Source organism: Elephas maximus, chromosome 11, assembly GCF_024166365.1.
Source record: "Elephas maximus indicus isolate mEleMax1 chromosome 11, mEleMax1 primary haplotype, whole genome shotgun sequence".
In the NCBI taxonomy this organism is placed as follows: Eukaryota; Metazoa; Chordata; class Mammalia; order Proboscidea; family Elephantidae; genus Elephas; species Elephas maximus.
In genome coordinates this window covers 71208524-71225583 of record NC_064829.1, presented here as the reverse complement: position 1 = coordinate 71225583, position 17060 = coordinate 71208524, and the positions used below count along the sequence as shown (strand labels likewise).

The window sequence follows — 17060 nt, the reverse complement described above, 5'->3', positions numbered from 1 at the left end:
GGAGCATTCTGGCCGCACTTCTCCCAAGACAGATTTGTTCATTCTTTTGCCGGTCCATGGTATATTCAATATTCTTAGCCAACACCACAATTCGAAGGCGTCAACTCCTCTTTGGTCTTCCTTACTCATTGTTCAGCTTTCACATGCATATGATGTGATTGAAAATACCACGGCTTGCGTCAGGCGCACCTTAGTCTTCAGGGTGACATCTTTCCTCTTCAACACATCGAAGAGATCCTTTGCAGCAGATTTGCCCAATGCAATGCGTCTTTTGATTTCTTGACTGCTGCTTCCGTGGCTGTTGATTGTGGATCCAAGTAAAATGAAATCCTTGACAACTTCAGTCTTTTCTCCGTTAATCATGATGTTGCTCTTTGGTCCTGTTGTGAGGATTTTTGTTTTCTTCATGTTGAGGTATAATCCATATTGAAGGCTGTGGTCTTTGATCTTCATTAGTAAGTGCTTCAAGTCCTCTTCACTTTCAGCAAGCAAGGTTGTGTCATCTGCATAACGCAGGTTGTTAATGAGTCTTCCTCCAATCCTGATGCCCTGTTCTTCTTTATATAGTCCAGCTTCTCGTATTATTTGCTCAGCATAGAGATTGAACAGGTGTGGTGAAAGAATATAGCCCTGACACACATCTGTCCTGACTTTAAACCAATCAGTATTCCCTTGTTCTGTCCGAACAACTGCCTCTTGATCTATGTAAAGGTTCCTCAGGAGCACAATTCAGTGTTCTGGAATTCCCATTCTTCCCAGTGTTATCCATAGTTTGTTATGATCCACACAGTGGAATGCCTTTGCATAGTCAATAAAACACAGGTAAACATCCTTCTGGTATTCTCTGCTTTCAGCCAGGATCCATCTGACATCAGCAATGATATCCCTGGTTCCACGTCCTCTTCTGAAACCGGCCTGAATTTCTGGCAGTTCCCTGTCGATATACTGCTGCAGCCGTTTTTGAAGGATCTTCAGCAAAATTTTGCTTGCGTGTGATATTAATGATATTGTTCTATAATTTCCACATTCTGTTGGATCACCTTTCTTGGGAATAGGCATAAATATGGATCTCTTCCAGTCAGTTGGCTAGGAAGCTGTCTTCCATATTTCTTGGCACAGACGAGTGAGCACCTCCAGAGATGCATCTGTTTGTTGAAACATCTCAATTGATATTCCATCAATTCCTGGAGCCTTGTTTTTCGCCAATGCCTTCAGAGCAGCTTGGACTTCTTCCTTCAGTACCATTGGTTCCTGATCCTATGCCACCTCTTGAAATGGTTGAATATCGACTAATTCTTTTTGGTATAATGACTCTGTGTATTCCTTCCATCTTCTTTTGATGCTTCCTGTGTCATTTAATATTTTCCCCATGGAATCCTTCACTATTGCAACTCGAGGCTTGAATTTTTTCTTCAGTTCTTTCAGCTTGAGAAACGCCGAGCGTATTCTTCCCTTTTGGTTTTCCATCTCCAGCTCTTTGCACATGCCATTGTAATACTGTCTTCTCGAGACGCCCTTTGAAATCTTCTGTTCAGTTCTTTTACTTCATCGATTCTTCCTTTTGCTTTAGCTGTTCGATGCTCAAGAGCAAGTTTCAGAGTCTCCTCTGACATCCATCTTGGTCTTTTCTTTCTTTCCTGTCTTTTCAGTGACCTCTTGCTTTCTTCATGGATGATGTCCTTGATGTCATTCCACAACTCGTCTGGTCTTCGGTCACCAGTGTTTAATGCGTCAAATCTATTCTTGAGATGGTCTCTAAATTCAGGTGGGATATACTCAAGGTCATATTTTAGCTCTCGTGGACTTGCTCCGATTTTCTTCAGTTTCAGCTTGAACTTGCATATGAGCAATTGATGGTCTGTTCCACAGTCGGCCCCTGGCCTTGTTCTGACATGATATTGAGCTTTTCCATCGTCTCTTTCCACAGATGTACTCAATTTGATTTCTGTGCGTTCCATCTAGGAAGGTCCATGTGTATAGTCGCCGTTTATGTCGGTTAAAGAAGGTATTTGCAAGCAAGAAGTCGTTGGTCTTGCAAAATTCCAACACTATATCAGCACTGTATCAGAGAATGTTCTGCTGCTATTCATAAGGTTTTCACTGGCTAATGCTTTTCAGAAGTAGACTGCTGGGTCCTTCTTCCTAGTCTGTTTTAGTCTGGAAGCTCAGCTGAAACCTGTCCTGCATGGGTGACCCTGCTGGTATCTGAATACTGCTGGCATAGCTTCCAGCATCACAGCAACACACAAGCCCCCACAGTAGGACAAACTGACAGACACGTGGGGGGTAAGCCACATATGTAATTTAAAATTTTCTAGTAGTCGCATCAAGAAATATAAAAAGAAATGGATGAATTAACTTCATAGTCTATTTTACTTAATCCAATATATCCTAAATATTATTATTTTAACATGTGATTAGCATAAGTTTGTTAATGAGATATTTTGTATTCAGTGTACATTTTATACCTATAGCACTTCTCAGTCAGGACTAGTCATATTTTAAGTGCTCAATAGCTACACGTGTCTAGGGGCTACCATACTGGACAATACAACTCTAAAACATTTGCCGAGCTTACCAAGCACGTAGATTTCATGATTCTTATTCTTTACAAGAAAACAAAAAGACATCGATCATATACCTTTAGAGGTTCATAATAACAAGTTAAACATGGAATCAGCAATTTTTAAAAAATTGCTTCATTTGAGATTCATTCATTCAATCTGCCATACTCACCGTGCAGGGAGCTCACATATTTGATTATGGCCAATATCCAAAACTTCCAGCTTTCGGCTTTCACATACCCACTCAGGCACACTTTCTAAGCGGTTCCTAGACACAAGAATATCAGGTTTTTTTTTTTTTTAATTGGAATCTGGCCTGAAGTGTGGTTCTAAAAATAATTACAAAGAATAAATCAAAAGGATATGTATGTTCATTTTAATCTAGAAGCAAGATAAATTGTGATAAGGGAAAAGAAATAAAGAAAAAGTAGGGAAGGACATTAGTTATATCATCTGTATTATTTCTAAAGCCTAAAAAGTCTGGATCCCAGAACTACTTACCTGAAAAGTCTATAGACCCAAGCAGGGTTAGGGAGGATGCCTTATACTGTAACACACACACTCACTCACCCACTCTCTCTCTCTCCAGTTAATAGTCAAATGGCATAAAATAGTTTTATTTTCAAATTTGCATTGTGCCCTTACCATTAAAATACTTCCCAATTCTAACCGTCTTTATGAAAGCACAATCATACAGAAGTGGGAAGCATGAGAAGTGATTTTAAAATGACAGAAGCGAAAAGGTACACTGACAATTTTAAAAAAGGTGTCGTCGAGTTGATTCTGACTAATGGTGATCCCATGAGTGTCAGAGTAGAACTGTGTTCCATAGGGTTTTCAATGGCTGATTTTTCAAATACTCAGGATTTCAAGTCAATTCTGACTCACAGTGACCCTACAGGACAGAGCAGAACTGCCCCATAGGGTTTCCAAGGACTGCCTGGTAGATTTGAACTGCCAACCGTTTGGTTAGAGGCCTAGCTCTTAACCACTACACCACCAGAGCTTCCACACACAGGCATTAGACGGTAATTATAATTACCAGAAAAAAGTGAACAAAAGTAACGGCGATTTTAATTATTAAATGAGTGAATGAATGGTCAACTTAGACAAACTTACTCTTTTGAATATCTCCATACATGGTTAGCCTTTTGCCTTCTTTTTTAAATATGTAATTCAGGCACAAAGAATCTAAAATGGTGTGTATATTATGACTACAATTCTTTAAGAACAGATTAATAATTCTGTAAAAATATGATGCTTGGGACAAGAGCTATGCGATGCGATGGTATAGAAAAGTAAAGATGGTGTCATGTTTATGTGGTGGAATTGTGTGTGTTTTAAAAATCATGTTCTTTAATTTTGTCATTAACTTTTCAATTAAAATACAGAAATAGAAGGTATTATTTTCTGCTTAGTGTTTATACAGGCACATATGGTTCCAGCTCTGAAGCCCTATAGATATACTTATTCTATTTTATAGTAATTACTTTCTAAAAAATATCTCAAAAAGACTGAGGAATGAAAGTTTCCCACAGTAACTTGAACATATAGAAATTAAAACTCCCATAAGTGATAAAATCACCTGGAACTTTGAATCTGAGGAACTCTAAAGATCTAGCACAGAGCCTCACTGGTGCAGGGGCTAAGCGCTCGGCTGCCAACCAAAAGGTTTGAACCTGCCAGCCACTCTATGGGAGAAAGATGTGCCAATCTGCTGCCATAAAGATGAAAATCCTATTGGGCAGTTCTACTGTGTCCTATAGGGTCATTATGAGTCAGAATTGATTCCACAGCAATGGGTTTTGTTTTTTTTAAAGACCTACCAAGCACTATGATTGATGACAGCTCAGTTCCTGTAGATAAAACACTCACATAATAAGAGGAGGGTGCAGTAGCGAGTTATGTGAGGGCAGTCAGGGACAAGCATGATGTAAGAATTTCCTATTTGGTCTCACTTAGGGGTTTCAATGGGAACCATTTGCCAATTATATTCTATAAACCAAAAAGAAAATAGATTCACACCATGGCCAACTCTGAAATAAATCTGTTCAAGATATTTATACATACCCATGCATGTAAATCCCATTCTTATTGTACTGTTTTTATTAAAAAACTGAAGACAATAACATGTAGGGCCGAAAGAAAAAAAAGGAACTTAATCAGGTAATTTCTGACTTTAAGTTCATTAAATTAAAAAAAAAAACTGTTGACATGTATTTAGTAGGAAATGCATTAAGTGCAACTCTTAGAGGATTTTGTAATTTTACAGTTATAAATTTGTAGTGAAATTGAAATTGAAATAGTTCTTACAATAGCTAAATATGGACATATTCTTACATAATTATGATTGAGTATATTATTAAAACCCTGGTGGTGCAGTGATTAAGAGCTCGGCTGCTAACCAAAAGGTTGGCAGTTCGAATCCACCAGCTGCTCCTAGGAAAAACCTTACGGGGCAGTTCTACTCTCTTCTGTAGAGTCACTATGAGTGGGAATCAACTCAGTGGCAATGGGTTTGGTTTGGTTTTGGTTTATATTATTAAAATAACTCCTAAGTTTGTATTTTTATGATAAAAGGCAAATTCTGTGCACGAAAATTATAAGTAGTTGTAATTTTAAAGTAAGGTGACTGTTCTCTTAACAAACATCAGAATTTGCATGCTGAAGTGGGTTAACAGTTATCACCTTGAGGGGGCCACATACTCTCACGTGCTCTGGTTGTTCAGAAAATTGGGGGGTATTTCCTTTGGCATTACCTTCAAAGTGAGTTTTAGTTTTAGAGTGTTAAAATTATTAAAGTTTAATTTGTGTAAATAAATGCTATAGACAGAGTCATGCTTACCCATGTGCCTGCAGGAAAAAATCTACTATGACATTCGTGGGAACAGGTTCAAACATGATAGATCGCAGAGGTGAATTGGTATACAAAAGTTGTATAGTCACAAATGAGCCCAAAAAACTGAGCAGGATAGACAGAATTCCTGTTTTGATAGGGTTACTCGCTATTTTTTAAGGGCTCCTCTACTTCAAATTTCACACTGCAAAAAACAGAATCTAGTTTGTTTTTTCTAGCAATCTAACAATCGTAAATACTGTTTTGAAGTTATATCTGAGGGAAAACAAATATAACAAAATAACTAAGAGGGGGGAAAAAATCAAAGAAATATAGTACAATATGGCTTTTAAAAATGAACTTTCACCATTTCGAGGAAAGACACCAAAACAGGTCAATACAATTAAACAGCTACTGGACCTTCTACCCCTATGACCCTCAATTTACTAATCATTCCAGCCCAAAGCTGGTGTTCTAAATTAGTATCCACACTGACACCTTGATTTCTTCTGGTCTGAACCACAATACACTTGAGACTCTAAAGTGCCGTAGGACTTGACTCCTTACCTTGAAATATCCATGTACGACAGATAATTTGGAATTGGGTAAACGTCAAGTTGAACAAGTTCTAAGAGGGGGAAAAAAAAAACACAAAACATTATTATTCAAGTGACACAGAGACTCTGTATGCAGAATATCATCCCCATTGTTTGCTTAGGGTAGGAAGTATAATACGTCCATTTGTACAACTTTGAAATTACGGGAAAGTAAAGAGAATATCTAATTTAATCACAAGGTAGCTCGTTGCTCTCTTTCCTTCTTGCCCAACTGGCCGAGACCAACTCTGAGGGTTGTTACGTCCACTTTTAGCACTGGCTCTACTTTCCTTTCCCTCAAATCAACATCTACATCTATTCTGCTGATTCTTCTTAAAATGCTTTCTGTGACCATTTTTCCCGTTCCATTCCCACACACCACCATACCGCAAGTCCTCGTCAGCTCACACTTCAGACCTTCACAATAAACTGGATTCATGGAGTAGTGGATTATCCCACTCTACTCCCATAAGTATATTCTGCAATGGCTTTCACATTAACAACCCTTACAGTATCACTTCCAGTACACGTCTCCTCTGCTTAAGAATCTCCAGTGGCTTTTCATACTTTCTGGTAACAAGTTCAATGCTTCATCATCTGACACCAACCATGCATCCCATAATCACTTCCTGCCACTCTCCAACAGAACCTATTAGTTCAGAAGTACCTGTCTTCTCCCATCAGCCCAACAATCCACATTCTGATTCTTTCCTCTTTCCCCTATTTCAAAACACCCACTTCATGCCTCCTGTCTATCCTATCAACCCCAAGTGCTTAGCCAAACTGGTCAGACTAGGATCTGTAGTTATTTGAGGTTTGGCTAGTTTTTCCGATGAGATTACAGTAAGCACATTAAGAAAAAAAATCCCTTGTCCTCTACAGCTCAAGCACTGTTCTATACATACAATTGCTTGATAAACATTTGTTGGACTTACAGTAGTAAATAGCTTTCTGCCTTTGAATTTTCATTCAGTTCTCTAATTGTAGGGAATTGAAATCTTCTCCTTAATAAACATATGTCCATATGATTTGTTCTTTTTCAGAATGACCATAATTTTTAAATACTGAGGAAGAGATATTATAGGAGTCAGACCTTTGCTTTATAGTATCCTTGTGGTTTTTTTTTTTTTGTGTGTGTGGCATATAATTTAGGTTTATCTTAAGCTAAGTTCCTTTTGTTCGTGCAACATGAAACTTGAGATCCTGAATAGAGTCCGAAATGGAACTTCCTTGCTCTCTACAAATCAATATTTAAATCAAGGTTCCAGGTTTATTACCCTAACAAAGTAGCTCAAAGAACAGTCCATTTTTTCCCCTTCCTTTAAGCACATGAGCCAAATCAAAAGAGGGAGAATTATCTACACATCACGTTAGAGGAAAAAAAAAAAAAATAGTAAGTTAGGAACAATAGAAGAGCCACAGTTTCCTTTTTGATTTGATTCCCTTAAATACCAAACCAGCATTCTCCTTTTATGACTTTTAGCAAAATCTGACACTTATTTTACTACAATGAGGAAAGGAAAATCAAAGAGAGACAGAGATAATGGCGCTGGGTAAATTCTTGGAACAAAAAGAGAAACTTTGATGTGGTCTAGGTTACATACCATTAGAAGAGGCATAGAGTGCTTTTAGGAAATAGCCACAGATGCGCAAAGTCACCAGTTGATTTCTTTCACAGTGCAGAACTTCGATGTTGTTGAAAATCATAGCGTCTAGATCACCCAGTTTATTGTCACGCAGGTCAAGCTGGGTGACATGCTGGAGAAAGTCCACTTCATCTGCTATTAGCTTCCTAATTACATTCAATCTTGAGGGAAGAAGGATACAAATAGAGACTATAATTAACTACAATATGATAAATGGGCAGCCACACCCGAAAATGGCAGTAATGACAAAGGATTTATAGTTCTTAGTAATTTATCTCAGCATCGGCCAGATTCTCTGGCAATTTTTGGCTTCAACTCCACAAAGTCGTTCTCTCAAACAAAATTTAGACGTCTATGGCTGGAAAAGGAGCAAGCACACTGAATTCACCTTAATTCATTTCAAGGGGGGGGATGGGTGAGCAGGTGGATGAGCATTCATACAGGGGACAGGGTTAAAGCCTGAACTTGAAAAAAAGGAACGAATGGGGCTCATATATGCAACTGATGTAGGAACCCAAGAACACGGATCTTAGCTGCTCAGGACCAAGGACTGATTGCCAAAGCTAGCCCCATCTCTAAAACACTACTTGAAAAAGCAAAGGGCAACAAATGCTAAAGTTTGGCATTTAGGATTCACTGAGAAATCATAAAATAAAGGACAATAATGGGTATCAACAATTCTAAGGTGAAGCAAGGCAAAGGGAAAAACTGGAAGAATACCTAGCCATTATACAATGAAACCTGTGAAAGCCAGAATTCAATGGGACTGCCCTGTTTTTCTGGGTCTCAAAAGTTTTCTTCCTTTGACAGGGTGCAGTCTTACTACTTTTCTACTGTTCTCTATTAGTAGAAAATATTTGAATTTTCCTCCTCTGACAGGTTCTGGCTTTCACTGTAATTAGTTAACTAACTAGCCAAAGATGCTGTGGGTGAGCTGCCAGAGGATAATGAAGTAGCAATGGGGACTGAACCAATATAACAAAGATCCACTTAGCTTCAAAGAGAAGAAAAATAGACCATCTCAGTTCCCAATTTGCTAGGCTATGCCCAAGTCCTTCAAAAATAAACAACCACCACCACCACCAAGTGCTAAGATCCTGTATTTGGTTAGAAGAGCACTGATATTAAGGCTAGAGTTTAGAAAAAACACAAAGCCAAAGGTTCTCTGTAGTGAATTTCTGCCCTTTAAAAACTAAAATAAAATTATGGAACTTGAATTATTAATAGCAATATCATGAACCACTGAAACACAAGGATGAGTGACAGCAAAGAGCCAGGATTCGTCAACATGCAAGCACAGCATATGGCCTCTTCAAATGTCCCCAAGAGGATTTTTTTTTGGGGGGCTCCATTTCTTTTTATTCCAGGTTGTAAGATTAAAAAACTGGCCCCAACCCAGCAATTTGCCTACTTCCAAATGCTCACTCGATTACTTGAATTTGTTCACAGAATTAGGAAAAATAAAATCTCATTTTAGATACAACAAGACTAAAGAAGTTGAAAAAATGCCCCGTGTCCTCTCCAATCGACATTTAAATAATCTTAATAACGTTGCATTATTATCTTTATTTGAAAGAGTCCCCGTCAATTTCACTATATTAACACTAAAATAACAAAAGGGTTGGTTTAATGAGACAAAAGAAAAACTATAATGAAAGGGAAGTTAACATTACCACTGTTCAGCTTAAATTGCCAAGTCTCACCATAATTCAAATATCAAGGTTTTAAACTTACACAATAACACACTTACTCAGGATGAACTTTTTAAAGACGCAAATGTGATTAAAGCTTCCTTCCAACCAATAATGCCCTCAGTTAATACAGCCATTTTATTTACTTCATAAATATTTATTGAGCATTTACTTATGTGTAGAGAATTTTTTAGAGAGGCGGTGTGAAAAAGCATTATGTTCTAGTCCCAGTTTGCTGCTCAACACCTTGCATACATAACCTTGCGCAAGTCGCCTAACATCTCTGCAAATCTAATTCTAATCTGTAAAATGGGGATAACACCTTCCTTATTCTACAGAGCAGTGGAAAGGAAATGAATAATATACTCACTGGTACTTTCTTCCAAATCTGTCTTGGAGGAAGTATAGCCAGAATGCTCCTTTGAAGTGAGGTTAGCGAGACTTAGCCTCACTTTGAACATGTTATCAGGAGGGACCAACTCCTGAAGAAGGACATTATGCTTGATAAAGCAGAGGGTCAGCAAAAAAGAGGAAGACCCTCAATGAGCTGCACTGACACACTAGCTACAAAAATGGGCTCAAGCAAAGCAATGACTGTGAGGATGGTGCAGGACCAGGTAGTGTTTCCTTCTGTTGTACATGGGGTTGCTATGAGTTCGAACCTAACTAACAACTGGTACTCTGCAAACTGTGAAGGACCATGGCGATGGTGATGACCTATGTCTTTGTGGGGATACAGATGAATAAAATGTGATGTTTGTCACCAGGTTTTGTAATTTAGTGAGGGAAATCAGATGTGCTTTAAAAAATAATGTATAATGACAAATATGTGATAAATGCCATGAATGAAAGAACAGAGAATGGCACAACAAGATGCTATGGAGCAGGAAACCCTCATAGGAATCCCAGAGGACTAGAGGAATTTGACAGATGTAAATGGAGAGGACAAACACTGCCTGTGGAAGCAGCAGGAGGATCTTAGGACTGAAGAGAAAAGCACAAGGCATGTTCCGTGCAAGAGTACAAGGTTCCTCAGAGCACAGGCTATGACTCGTACATAGCTCACACCACATGTGATACACCATGCAAGTTCAACAACATCTAAATTAGTCTATCTCCTGTTTAATGAGATGAGACCACCTATAAAGCACTTGTGACAATGTTGAATTGCTATACATTTCTAAAAGATTCATCTCTATTTCTGTACATAGCTCATTTGGAACAGCAGCAAACAGCTGGCTTGCCAGCACAAGCTGATGAACCGCACTGTGATCAGCTCAGAGACAGAACCTCATTCTCCAAGGACTTATAGGCTAGTGGGCTGAAACCAGATAGGAGGCATGAGAACTGAAGGCTCTGAGCAGGACTGCACTTGCCTACGAGCGTTGCACAACGAATGCAGATCACTCAGCTAGGAAATAACATTAGCAGTGAGAAGGAAAAGGAAGGGATGAACAAGAGAAGCTAATACAGAGGAAGAACTGACAGAATCTGGTGCTATAACAGAAGTAGAGGTAGGATTAGATGAGACATAAGAAGGACAATGCCAAATGTCCTGTATCTGCTCAGCCAATAAAGTGGTATTGCTATCAGCAAAAACAGGAATGCAAAGAAAGAACTGGCAGAGTAAAGAAAGAAACTGCACTCTATTTCACATGTATTTGGTTACGTATGTCAACAGTGGAAACCAAGGTGAAGATTATCCAGTTGGCAGCTGAGGTGAAATCAGCCCCAAGAAAAGAAGTAAGGGTTAGAGAAGATTGGGAAGTAATGAATACAGAGATGAAAGAGGGAAGATGAAGCTTTAAGAGTATGTGCAGCCACCAAGGCAGAAAATGGAGAGAAAAGAAATGATCAAGGAGAGATACGTGGGTAACATGTGACAGAAGAAACAGTTTCAGAGACAAAGCACGTGAATAGAAGAAAGAATAATATTAAAAGAAAAATGATCACTTTTAATCTGGGGCAACATTTCCACCTGAAAGAATAAAAAACTCAAATAATCAATAAAATTAGTTCTTTGTTTAGAGAAACCAAGTGAAACTTCCCTTATTCTACTTGCTTTGGTATAATAATATTATGGCAGAATTACAGGCATATCTGACCACATGTTTCTCTCCTCAGCCTCAGGGGTCTGGAAGGAAGCAGTTCGCTACTCAGTCATTCAATTCAACATTTATAACAGAGGGTTCAGTGTCTCTTCTGGTATTTACATCTCTTGTAACTGATGTCACCTCCAAAGATTTGGGTGAGAACTGGAAATGTGAAGAGCCTGTGAAGCACTTAATAAGAAGAGTTACTGCTGGACATACTAGATGGAACTTATACGTAGCTACATATTTGCAGGTGGAGGTGCTAGCCAAATCATGAAAAATGTCTTCTTATATGTACCAATAACTCAGAAATCATCTCATGATTACTACCTGAGGTCAATGCAACCCATGGTCCTTGGCTCTATCAAAGTTATACCACTGGGTAGCTGAATAAAAAAGAGCCTAGATTCTCAAGCACGAGGGTTTTCTAAATCTATGTGTCTCTGACGCAAATAATGGTAACAAATTAGAAAAAAAAAAAAAACTTAACAGCACATTTTTCAGATCTAAAAAGTCCTCAAAGTCAGATAAATTATAACCATTTATATTCCCCAAATTAAGAATTCAAGATCTGCAAATTGCTAACACTTCCTTAGGTGGGACAGGTGTGATTCTTTTAGTTGGAGGTAAAGTAAAGCCAAGCAATTTTTTGTAAGGCTGGGATGTATGGGTTTCCTATGCCACATCGTATGAACGGAGAAAAAAGGGGACCAAAAAGTGATGCTACTTCATACAGGTGCAACTGGAGAAGCCTGAGTGAGGGTCTGGGATTATCAACAGAGAGGAAAAGTGGTGATGAAACATGGAAAGAACAACTGACAAATAGGTGTAAAGATGCCAAGAAAAAGAGTTGAGCAGGTTCCATGAGTAGAGAAAAGTCCTCAGCAGGTACTAATAACAATACATAACCCCTGCTGGGAGTACCAGACATTTAACTCAATTCTCTCCACAACCCTATGAATCAAGTTCTGTGATTAACCTCAACTTACAGATGGAAAAAATAGAGGCACAAGGAGATTAAACACCTTGCCCAAGATTTAGCATGTTAAATATGTGGTTATCAACCCCTGGCTAATGGGGGAGTTAGTTTGGTTGTAGAGTGTGAAATCAGGCAAGTAAGTTAGTGTTCAAGCCTATGCCCTAAGCCCTAGAAGTTGCTTTGCAGGAACTCAAGCCCATAGCAGGCTATTTCTCTTTAAAAAATAGAAATTCAGAGCCTCTCCCTCTCCTTGGTACTGGTTTTCTGTGCATGAGTGACTAAAACAGAACCTCACTTACTAAAAAAAAGTAGGGGATGCTTATTGAGCATCTCTCGTGTAGCACCAAATGTGCTAATGCTTTAGTGGAGTGTAGTCTGATCAAGATTCAAAAAGCGGGGTCCCTGCTCTTGGAAGAGATCTGAGCAGAGGTTACAGCCAAACTTGGTCTAATAGCAGATTATGGGTTTTATAGTTTTGTAAAGAATAGTGAAATAAGGGCAGATTCACTTACAGAAAGAGAGAGAGAAGTTAGAAGTAAGTTAAATAAATAATTTAATGATACATTATGTTAAAAAAGCAAAGATGGGAAAAAAAAACTAAGAAAAGGGAGATGCTCAATGATGTCGAATGCCTTAAATGAACCACAGAAAATAAGGTCTAAGAGAGAAAAAATGTACTTTCCTCTCAATTACATGGTTTTCATTCACTATAAATAGCTCTCTGACTCTACAGCCCTATCTATTCATGCAAATTAAATCTGGGCTCAAATTTACAAAAAAAAAAAAAGGAAAGCCTTCAAGAGATACATTTCGGATATTAGCAAACCCTACTATTAATTATTCTGTCCTCTGGGAAGAGACAGGAAAATATATCCTAGTTTCAACTAACCAGCCTGCCTGTCTTGGCTGTGTTTGACAGGATTACAACCTATCCCTAATTAAAAAAAAAAAAAAAAAAAAAAATTTTTTTTTTTCTAATTATAAGCAAACCAAACAAATGAGATGTATTTCTCGAAAATGGTTACCTTAAATCCACATGTTTAATGTGAGGCATTTTTCTTAAAGCCTGTAGCCTCAGAGTCTCCATACAGTTTCCAGACATACAAAGTTTATCCACAGCGGTCAATTTCTCCAATACCTCTGGAATGTCAGTGAATTCATTGAAAGAAAGACCAAGATAACTAAGCTGGTGCATGCTCTCCAACTCAGCAGGAAGCGACTGGAGAAAATTTCCATCCAACAGAAATGTCTGCAAACTATTAAAAGAAAACATAAGAATTAGAAAGAGAAATGTGTAAATTTTACACCTTTATTACCAACACATAAGTACAATAAATATAACCCATAGAGAATGTATTTATTGCTCCTTGTGAAATGCATAAGGGAAGTGCCTGGGTCAATAATGGTCCAGAAAGACAAGATCAGAGATAAGCATCTTAATCTTTTACTGAAAATGCAATTTATGACCAAGTTTCCCAACTTGGACAGGCATAAATGGGAACAACGCAAGCCAATCGCAGTGTGAATCAGGTCCAAATACCCATCTTTCCTGGTTATGTTTTAAAATTAATTTCTAAGTCTTAGAGTTTAATACAACTCAGAAAATGAGAAAGCAACTCCCCCTCCTATGTTTAGACCTGTACATCCATAGGGACCTTCAGTTCTGAACAGGGATTTTACTTTTTTCTAAGATTCCAGAGTCTATGGAGCCCTGGTGGTGGAGTGGTCATTAGCTCAGCTGCTAACCAAAAGGTCAGCAGTTCAAATCCACCAGCCGATCCTTGGAAACCCTATGAGGCAGTTCTAATCTGTCCTACAGGGTTACTATGAGTCAGAATCAACTTGAGGACAATGGATTTGGGTTGTTTATTTGTTTATCCAGATCAGACAGTGCCACTCTCTTGATCTGGGCAAAAGCTAAGACTTACATAACCAGTGTAGCAAGAAAAGTCCTATCATCTGCTGCAACCCTGATGCAGAGGGGTCACTTAGCAAGCATTCCTGGTATCTACAAGGGTTACTCCATAGCGGTGTGTAAAGTACGCACTTGTGCATAACTCCAACTGCGGCTGGAACTGCTCTCAGGGCGTTGCAGGACACATTCAGCTCTGTCAGGGTTGGAATATTGCACACTGCTAACGGGAAATCCCCTAAATGATTATTGGAAAGGTTAAGACTCTTCAACTTGGTGAACCTATTATAATAAAACAACACAAAAGAAAAAAAAAGGCAAAGGTCATGGATGCATAAACCAGCACATAATTTTAGCCTAGCCTTAAAGCTAATCCGGCCTGACCCGAGTCTAACCAAAGGGACGCAGCCCTCAGAGGTTCAGTAAAAAGCAGAGCTGGAAGGCATGACTTCTGACTCTAAAGTATAAACATTATATTTAAAAACAAACTCATCTTGAAAAAGGCTGGATATTTGAAGAGATGAGTTTTGCTGGAGTTTCAGCTTTTCCACAGTTTTTCCAGTTTAATTAACACACTTGTAAAGAAAGGATAAGGGAGAGATAGGAAAGAGTAGGCAGAGTTGGAAATTTAGCTCTTCTGGATTTCTGTGTGATCCCAGACAAGCCCAAAACCTTGTCTGACTCATTTCTCTCAAATCTGAGGTGGCCTGGTGGCACCGTGGTTAAACTCTCAGTTGCTAACCGAAAGGTCGGGGTTTGAACCCACCAGCCACTCCTCAGGAGAAAGATGTGGCTGTCTGCTTCTGTAAAGATTACAGCCTTGGAAACCCTATGGGGCAGTTCTACTCTGTCCTATAGGGTCACTATGAGTTGGAATCAAGTCCACAGCAACGGGACTTCCAAAACTGAAATAAAAAAAATATAAGAATTTATCAAAACCACTCTAAGGTAACCAGGACTTCTTAGTTCCAAATATAAGAACCAATTATCATTCCACAATTTCGATACAACATTGATACTGCTAACCATTCCTCCTTCTGTGAAAGCTCTTTCCATTCTGCTTCAACTACGCTTTCCTCACCTGGCCGCTTCCTAGCTCTCTCTAAACCTCTTCACCTGTGTGTCCTTTTTTCTTCACCTCCTCTTGCTACCCCAAATTTAAGTATTCCTCATGGGTCTTTCCTCTGTCACTTTCTCTTCTCTCTACATTTTCTTGCTTGGCATCTTTTTACTACTACATAAACAACTCTCTCAACTCCATCACAAGCTTCCTAACACATTCCCAGTCCAAAACTAAACTGTATTTACTCCAAACCAGCACGTCCTCCTGTTCTGTTTTTGCTAATTAGTTTTCCATTTTCTCAGTTACCCAAACAATTAAAGAAGTTATCTTTAACTTTACTCTATTCCTATATTTGGCCCACTGCTGACTCTGCACTATTCCTACATGAGATGAGAATCTTTGGTTATCTTATTATGCTCATTCTTTTTAAAACTGCCCAAGCCTAATACTAAGCAGCATGCACTCTGCTTAGAACAGAGATACACATCCTAAAATTAAATCCAATGCAACCCCATCAGCATCTTAAAAGAAACCATCCGGTGAGCTAATTGTTCAATTCTATAATAAAAACTGTTAGGCTTTAAAGTTTACACAGAAAGTTCATAATGCACTTATTTCATAGGTTGAAAGTGTTGCTTAGATTTTTGTAACAGCTGTTATCTTGGATGACTGAGTATAAACTGAATAGTATTTTAAATTAAAAAATAAGCTTAGGAAAGGATTATCATTAAACTTGAAAACCATTTTCTAATTAGCCGGCTTTATATTTTATAATTTGACCCATGAGGCCTTCTTAAAGAATATTCATCTCTATCCTGACTATAGGGTCGCTATGAGTCGGAATTGACTCGACGGCAGTGGGTTTTGGGATCCTGACTATCCATGATCTACAAAACACAAAACAGAATTATGAGTTGGAATCGACTCTACAGCAACGGGTGAGTTTAATTATTCCTAGTCCAGTGGCTCCCAGATGAGGCCCTTTCAGGAGAGCATCAAGGTCAAAACTACTTTCATAACAATACTAACATGTCATTTGCCTTTTGTCACTCTCATTTTCTCACAAGAGTTCAGGGGAGATTCCAGACATTACAGGTCTTTGTGATACCGCTACAGGCCGAATACAAAAGCAGAGAAGCATTTGGCTCTGTTCTATTAAGCCAGACATTAAAAGATTTGCAAAACTGTCAATCAATGATGCTCTTCTCACTATTTGTTTCATGTTGGAAAATAGTTATATTTCACAAAAATTTTTACTTATGTTAACATGTAATGAAGTTTATTTTTAAGTTAATTAACATACATTATTTCTCAGTTTAAATTTCTGCTATGGTAAACACTGATATAACCCACAGAAATAAAAGCTCTTAAACCAGTTGTCGTTGAGCTGATTCCAATTCGTGGTGACCCTATGTGTGTCAAAGTAGAACTGAGCTCCACAGGGTTTTCAGTGGCTGATTTTTTGCAAGTAGATCACCAGGCTGTTCTTCTGAGGCACCAAAGGGTGGATTTGAACTGCCAACCTTTTTGTTAGTAGCCAAGCACTCACATATTTGCACCACCCAGGGACTCCAAAAGTTCTCAATTTTTGAGAGAGTAAAGGAGTCCTGAGTAGGGTTGCTAGATAAAGGACATCCAGTTAGATTTGAATCACAGATACACAAAAATTTTTTTTGGAAT

The 17060-nt window shown here is 38.5% G+C and overlaps 1 protein-coding gene across 1 annotated transcript in view; it reads right to left on the bottom strand.

Annotated features, from left to right (window-relative positions):
- PHLPP1 (PH domain and leucine rich repeat protein phosphatase 1) overlaps positions 1-17060 on the bottom strand; it is a 214760-nt gene that overhangs the window by 46354 nt on the left and 151346 nt on the right. The window contains exons 5-9 of the mRNA XM_049900477.1: positions 14453-14599; positions 13431-13661; positions 7601-7803; positions 5968-6028; positions 2737-2832 (exon numbers count right to left, since the gene is read on the bottom strand). Of these exons, the coding sequence (XP_049756434.1) occupies positions 2737-2832; positions 5968-6028; positions 7601-7803; positions 13431-13661; positions 14453-14599 (738 nt within the window). The remainder of the gene's footprint in view (positions 1-2736; positions 2833-5967; positions 6029-7600; positions 7804-13430; positions 13662-14452; positions 14600-17060) is intronic.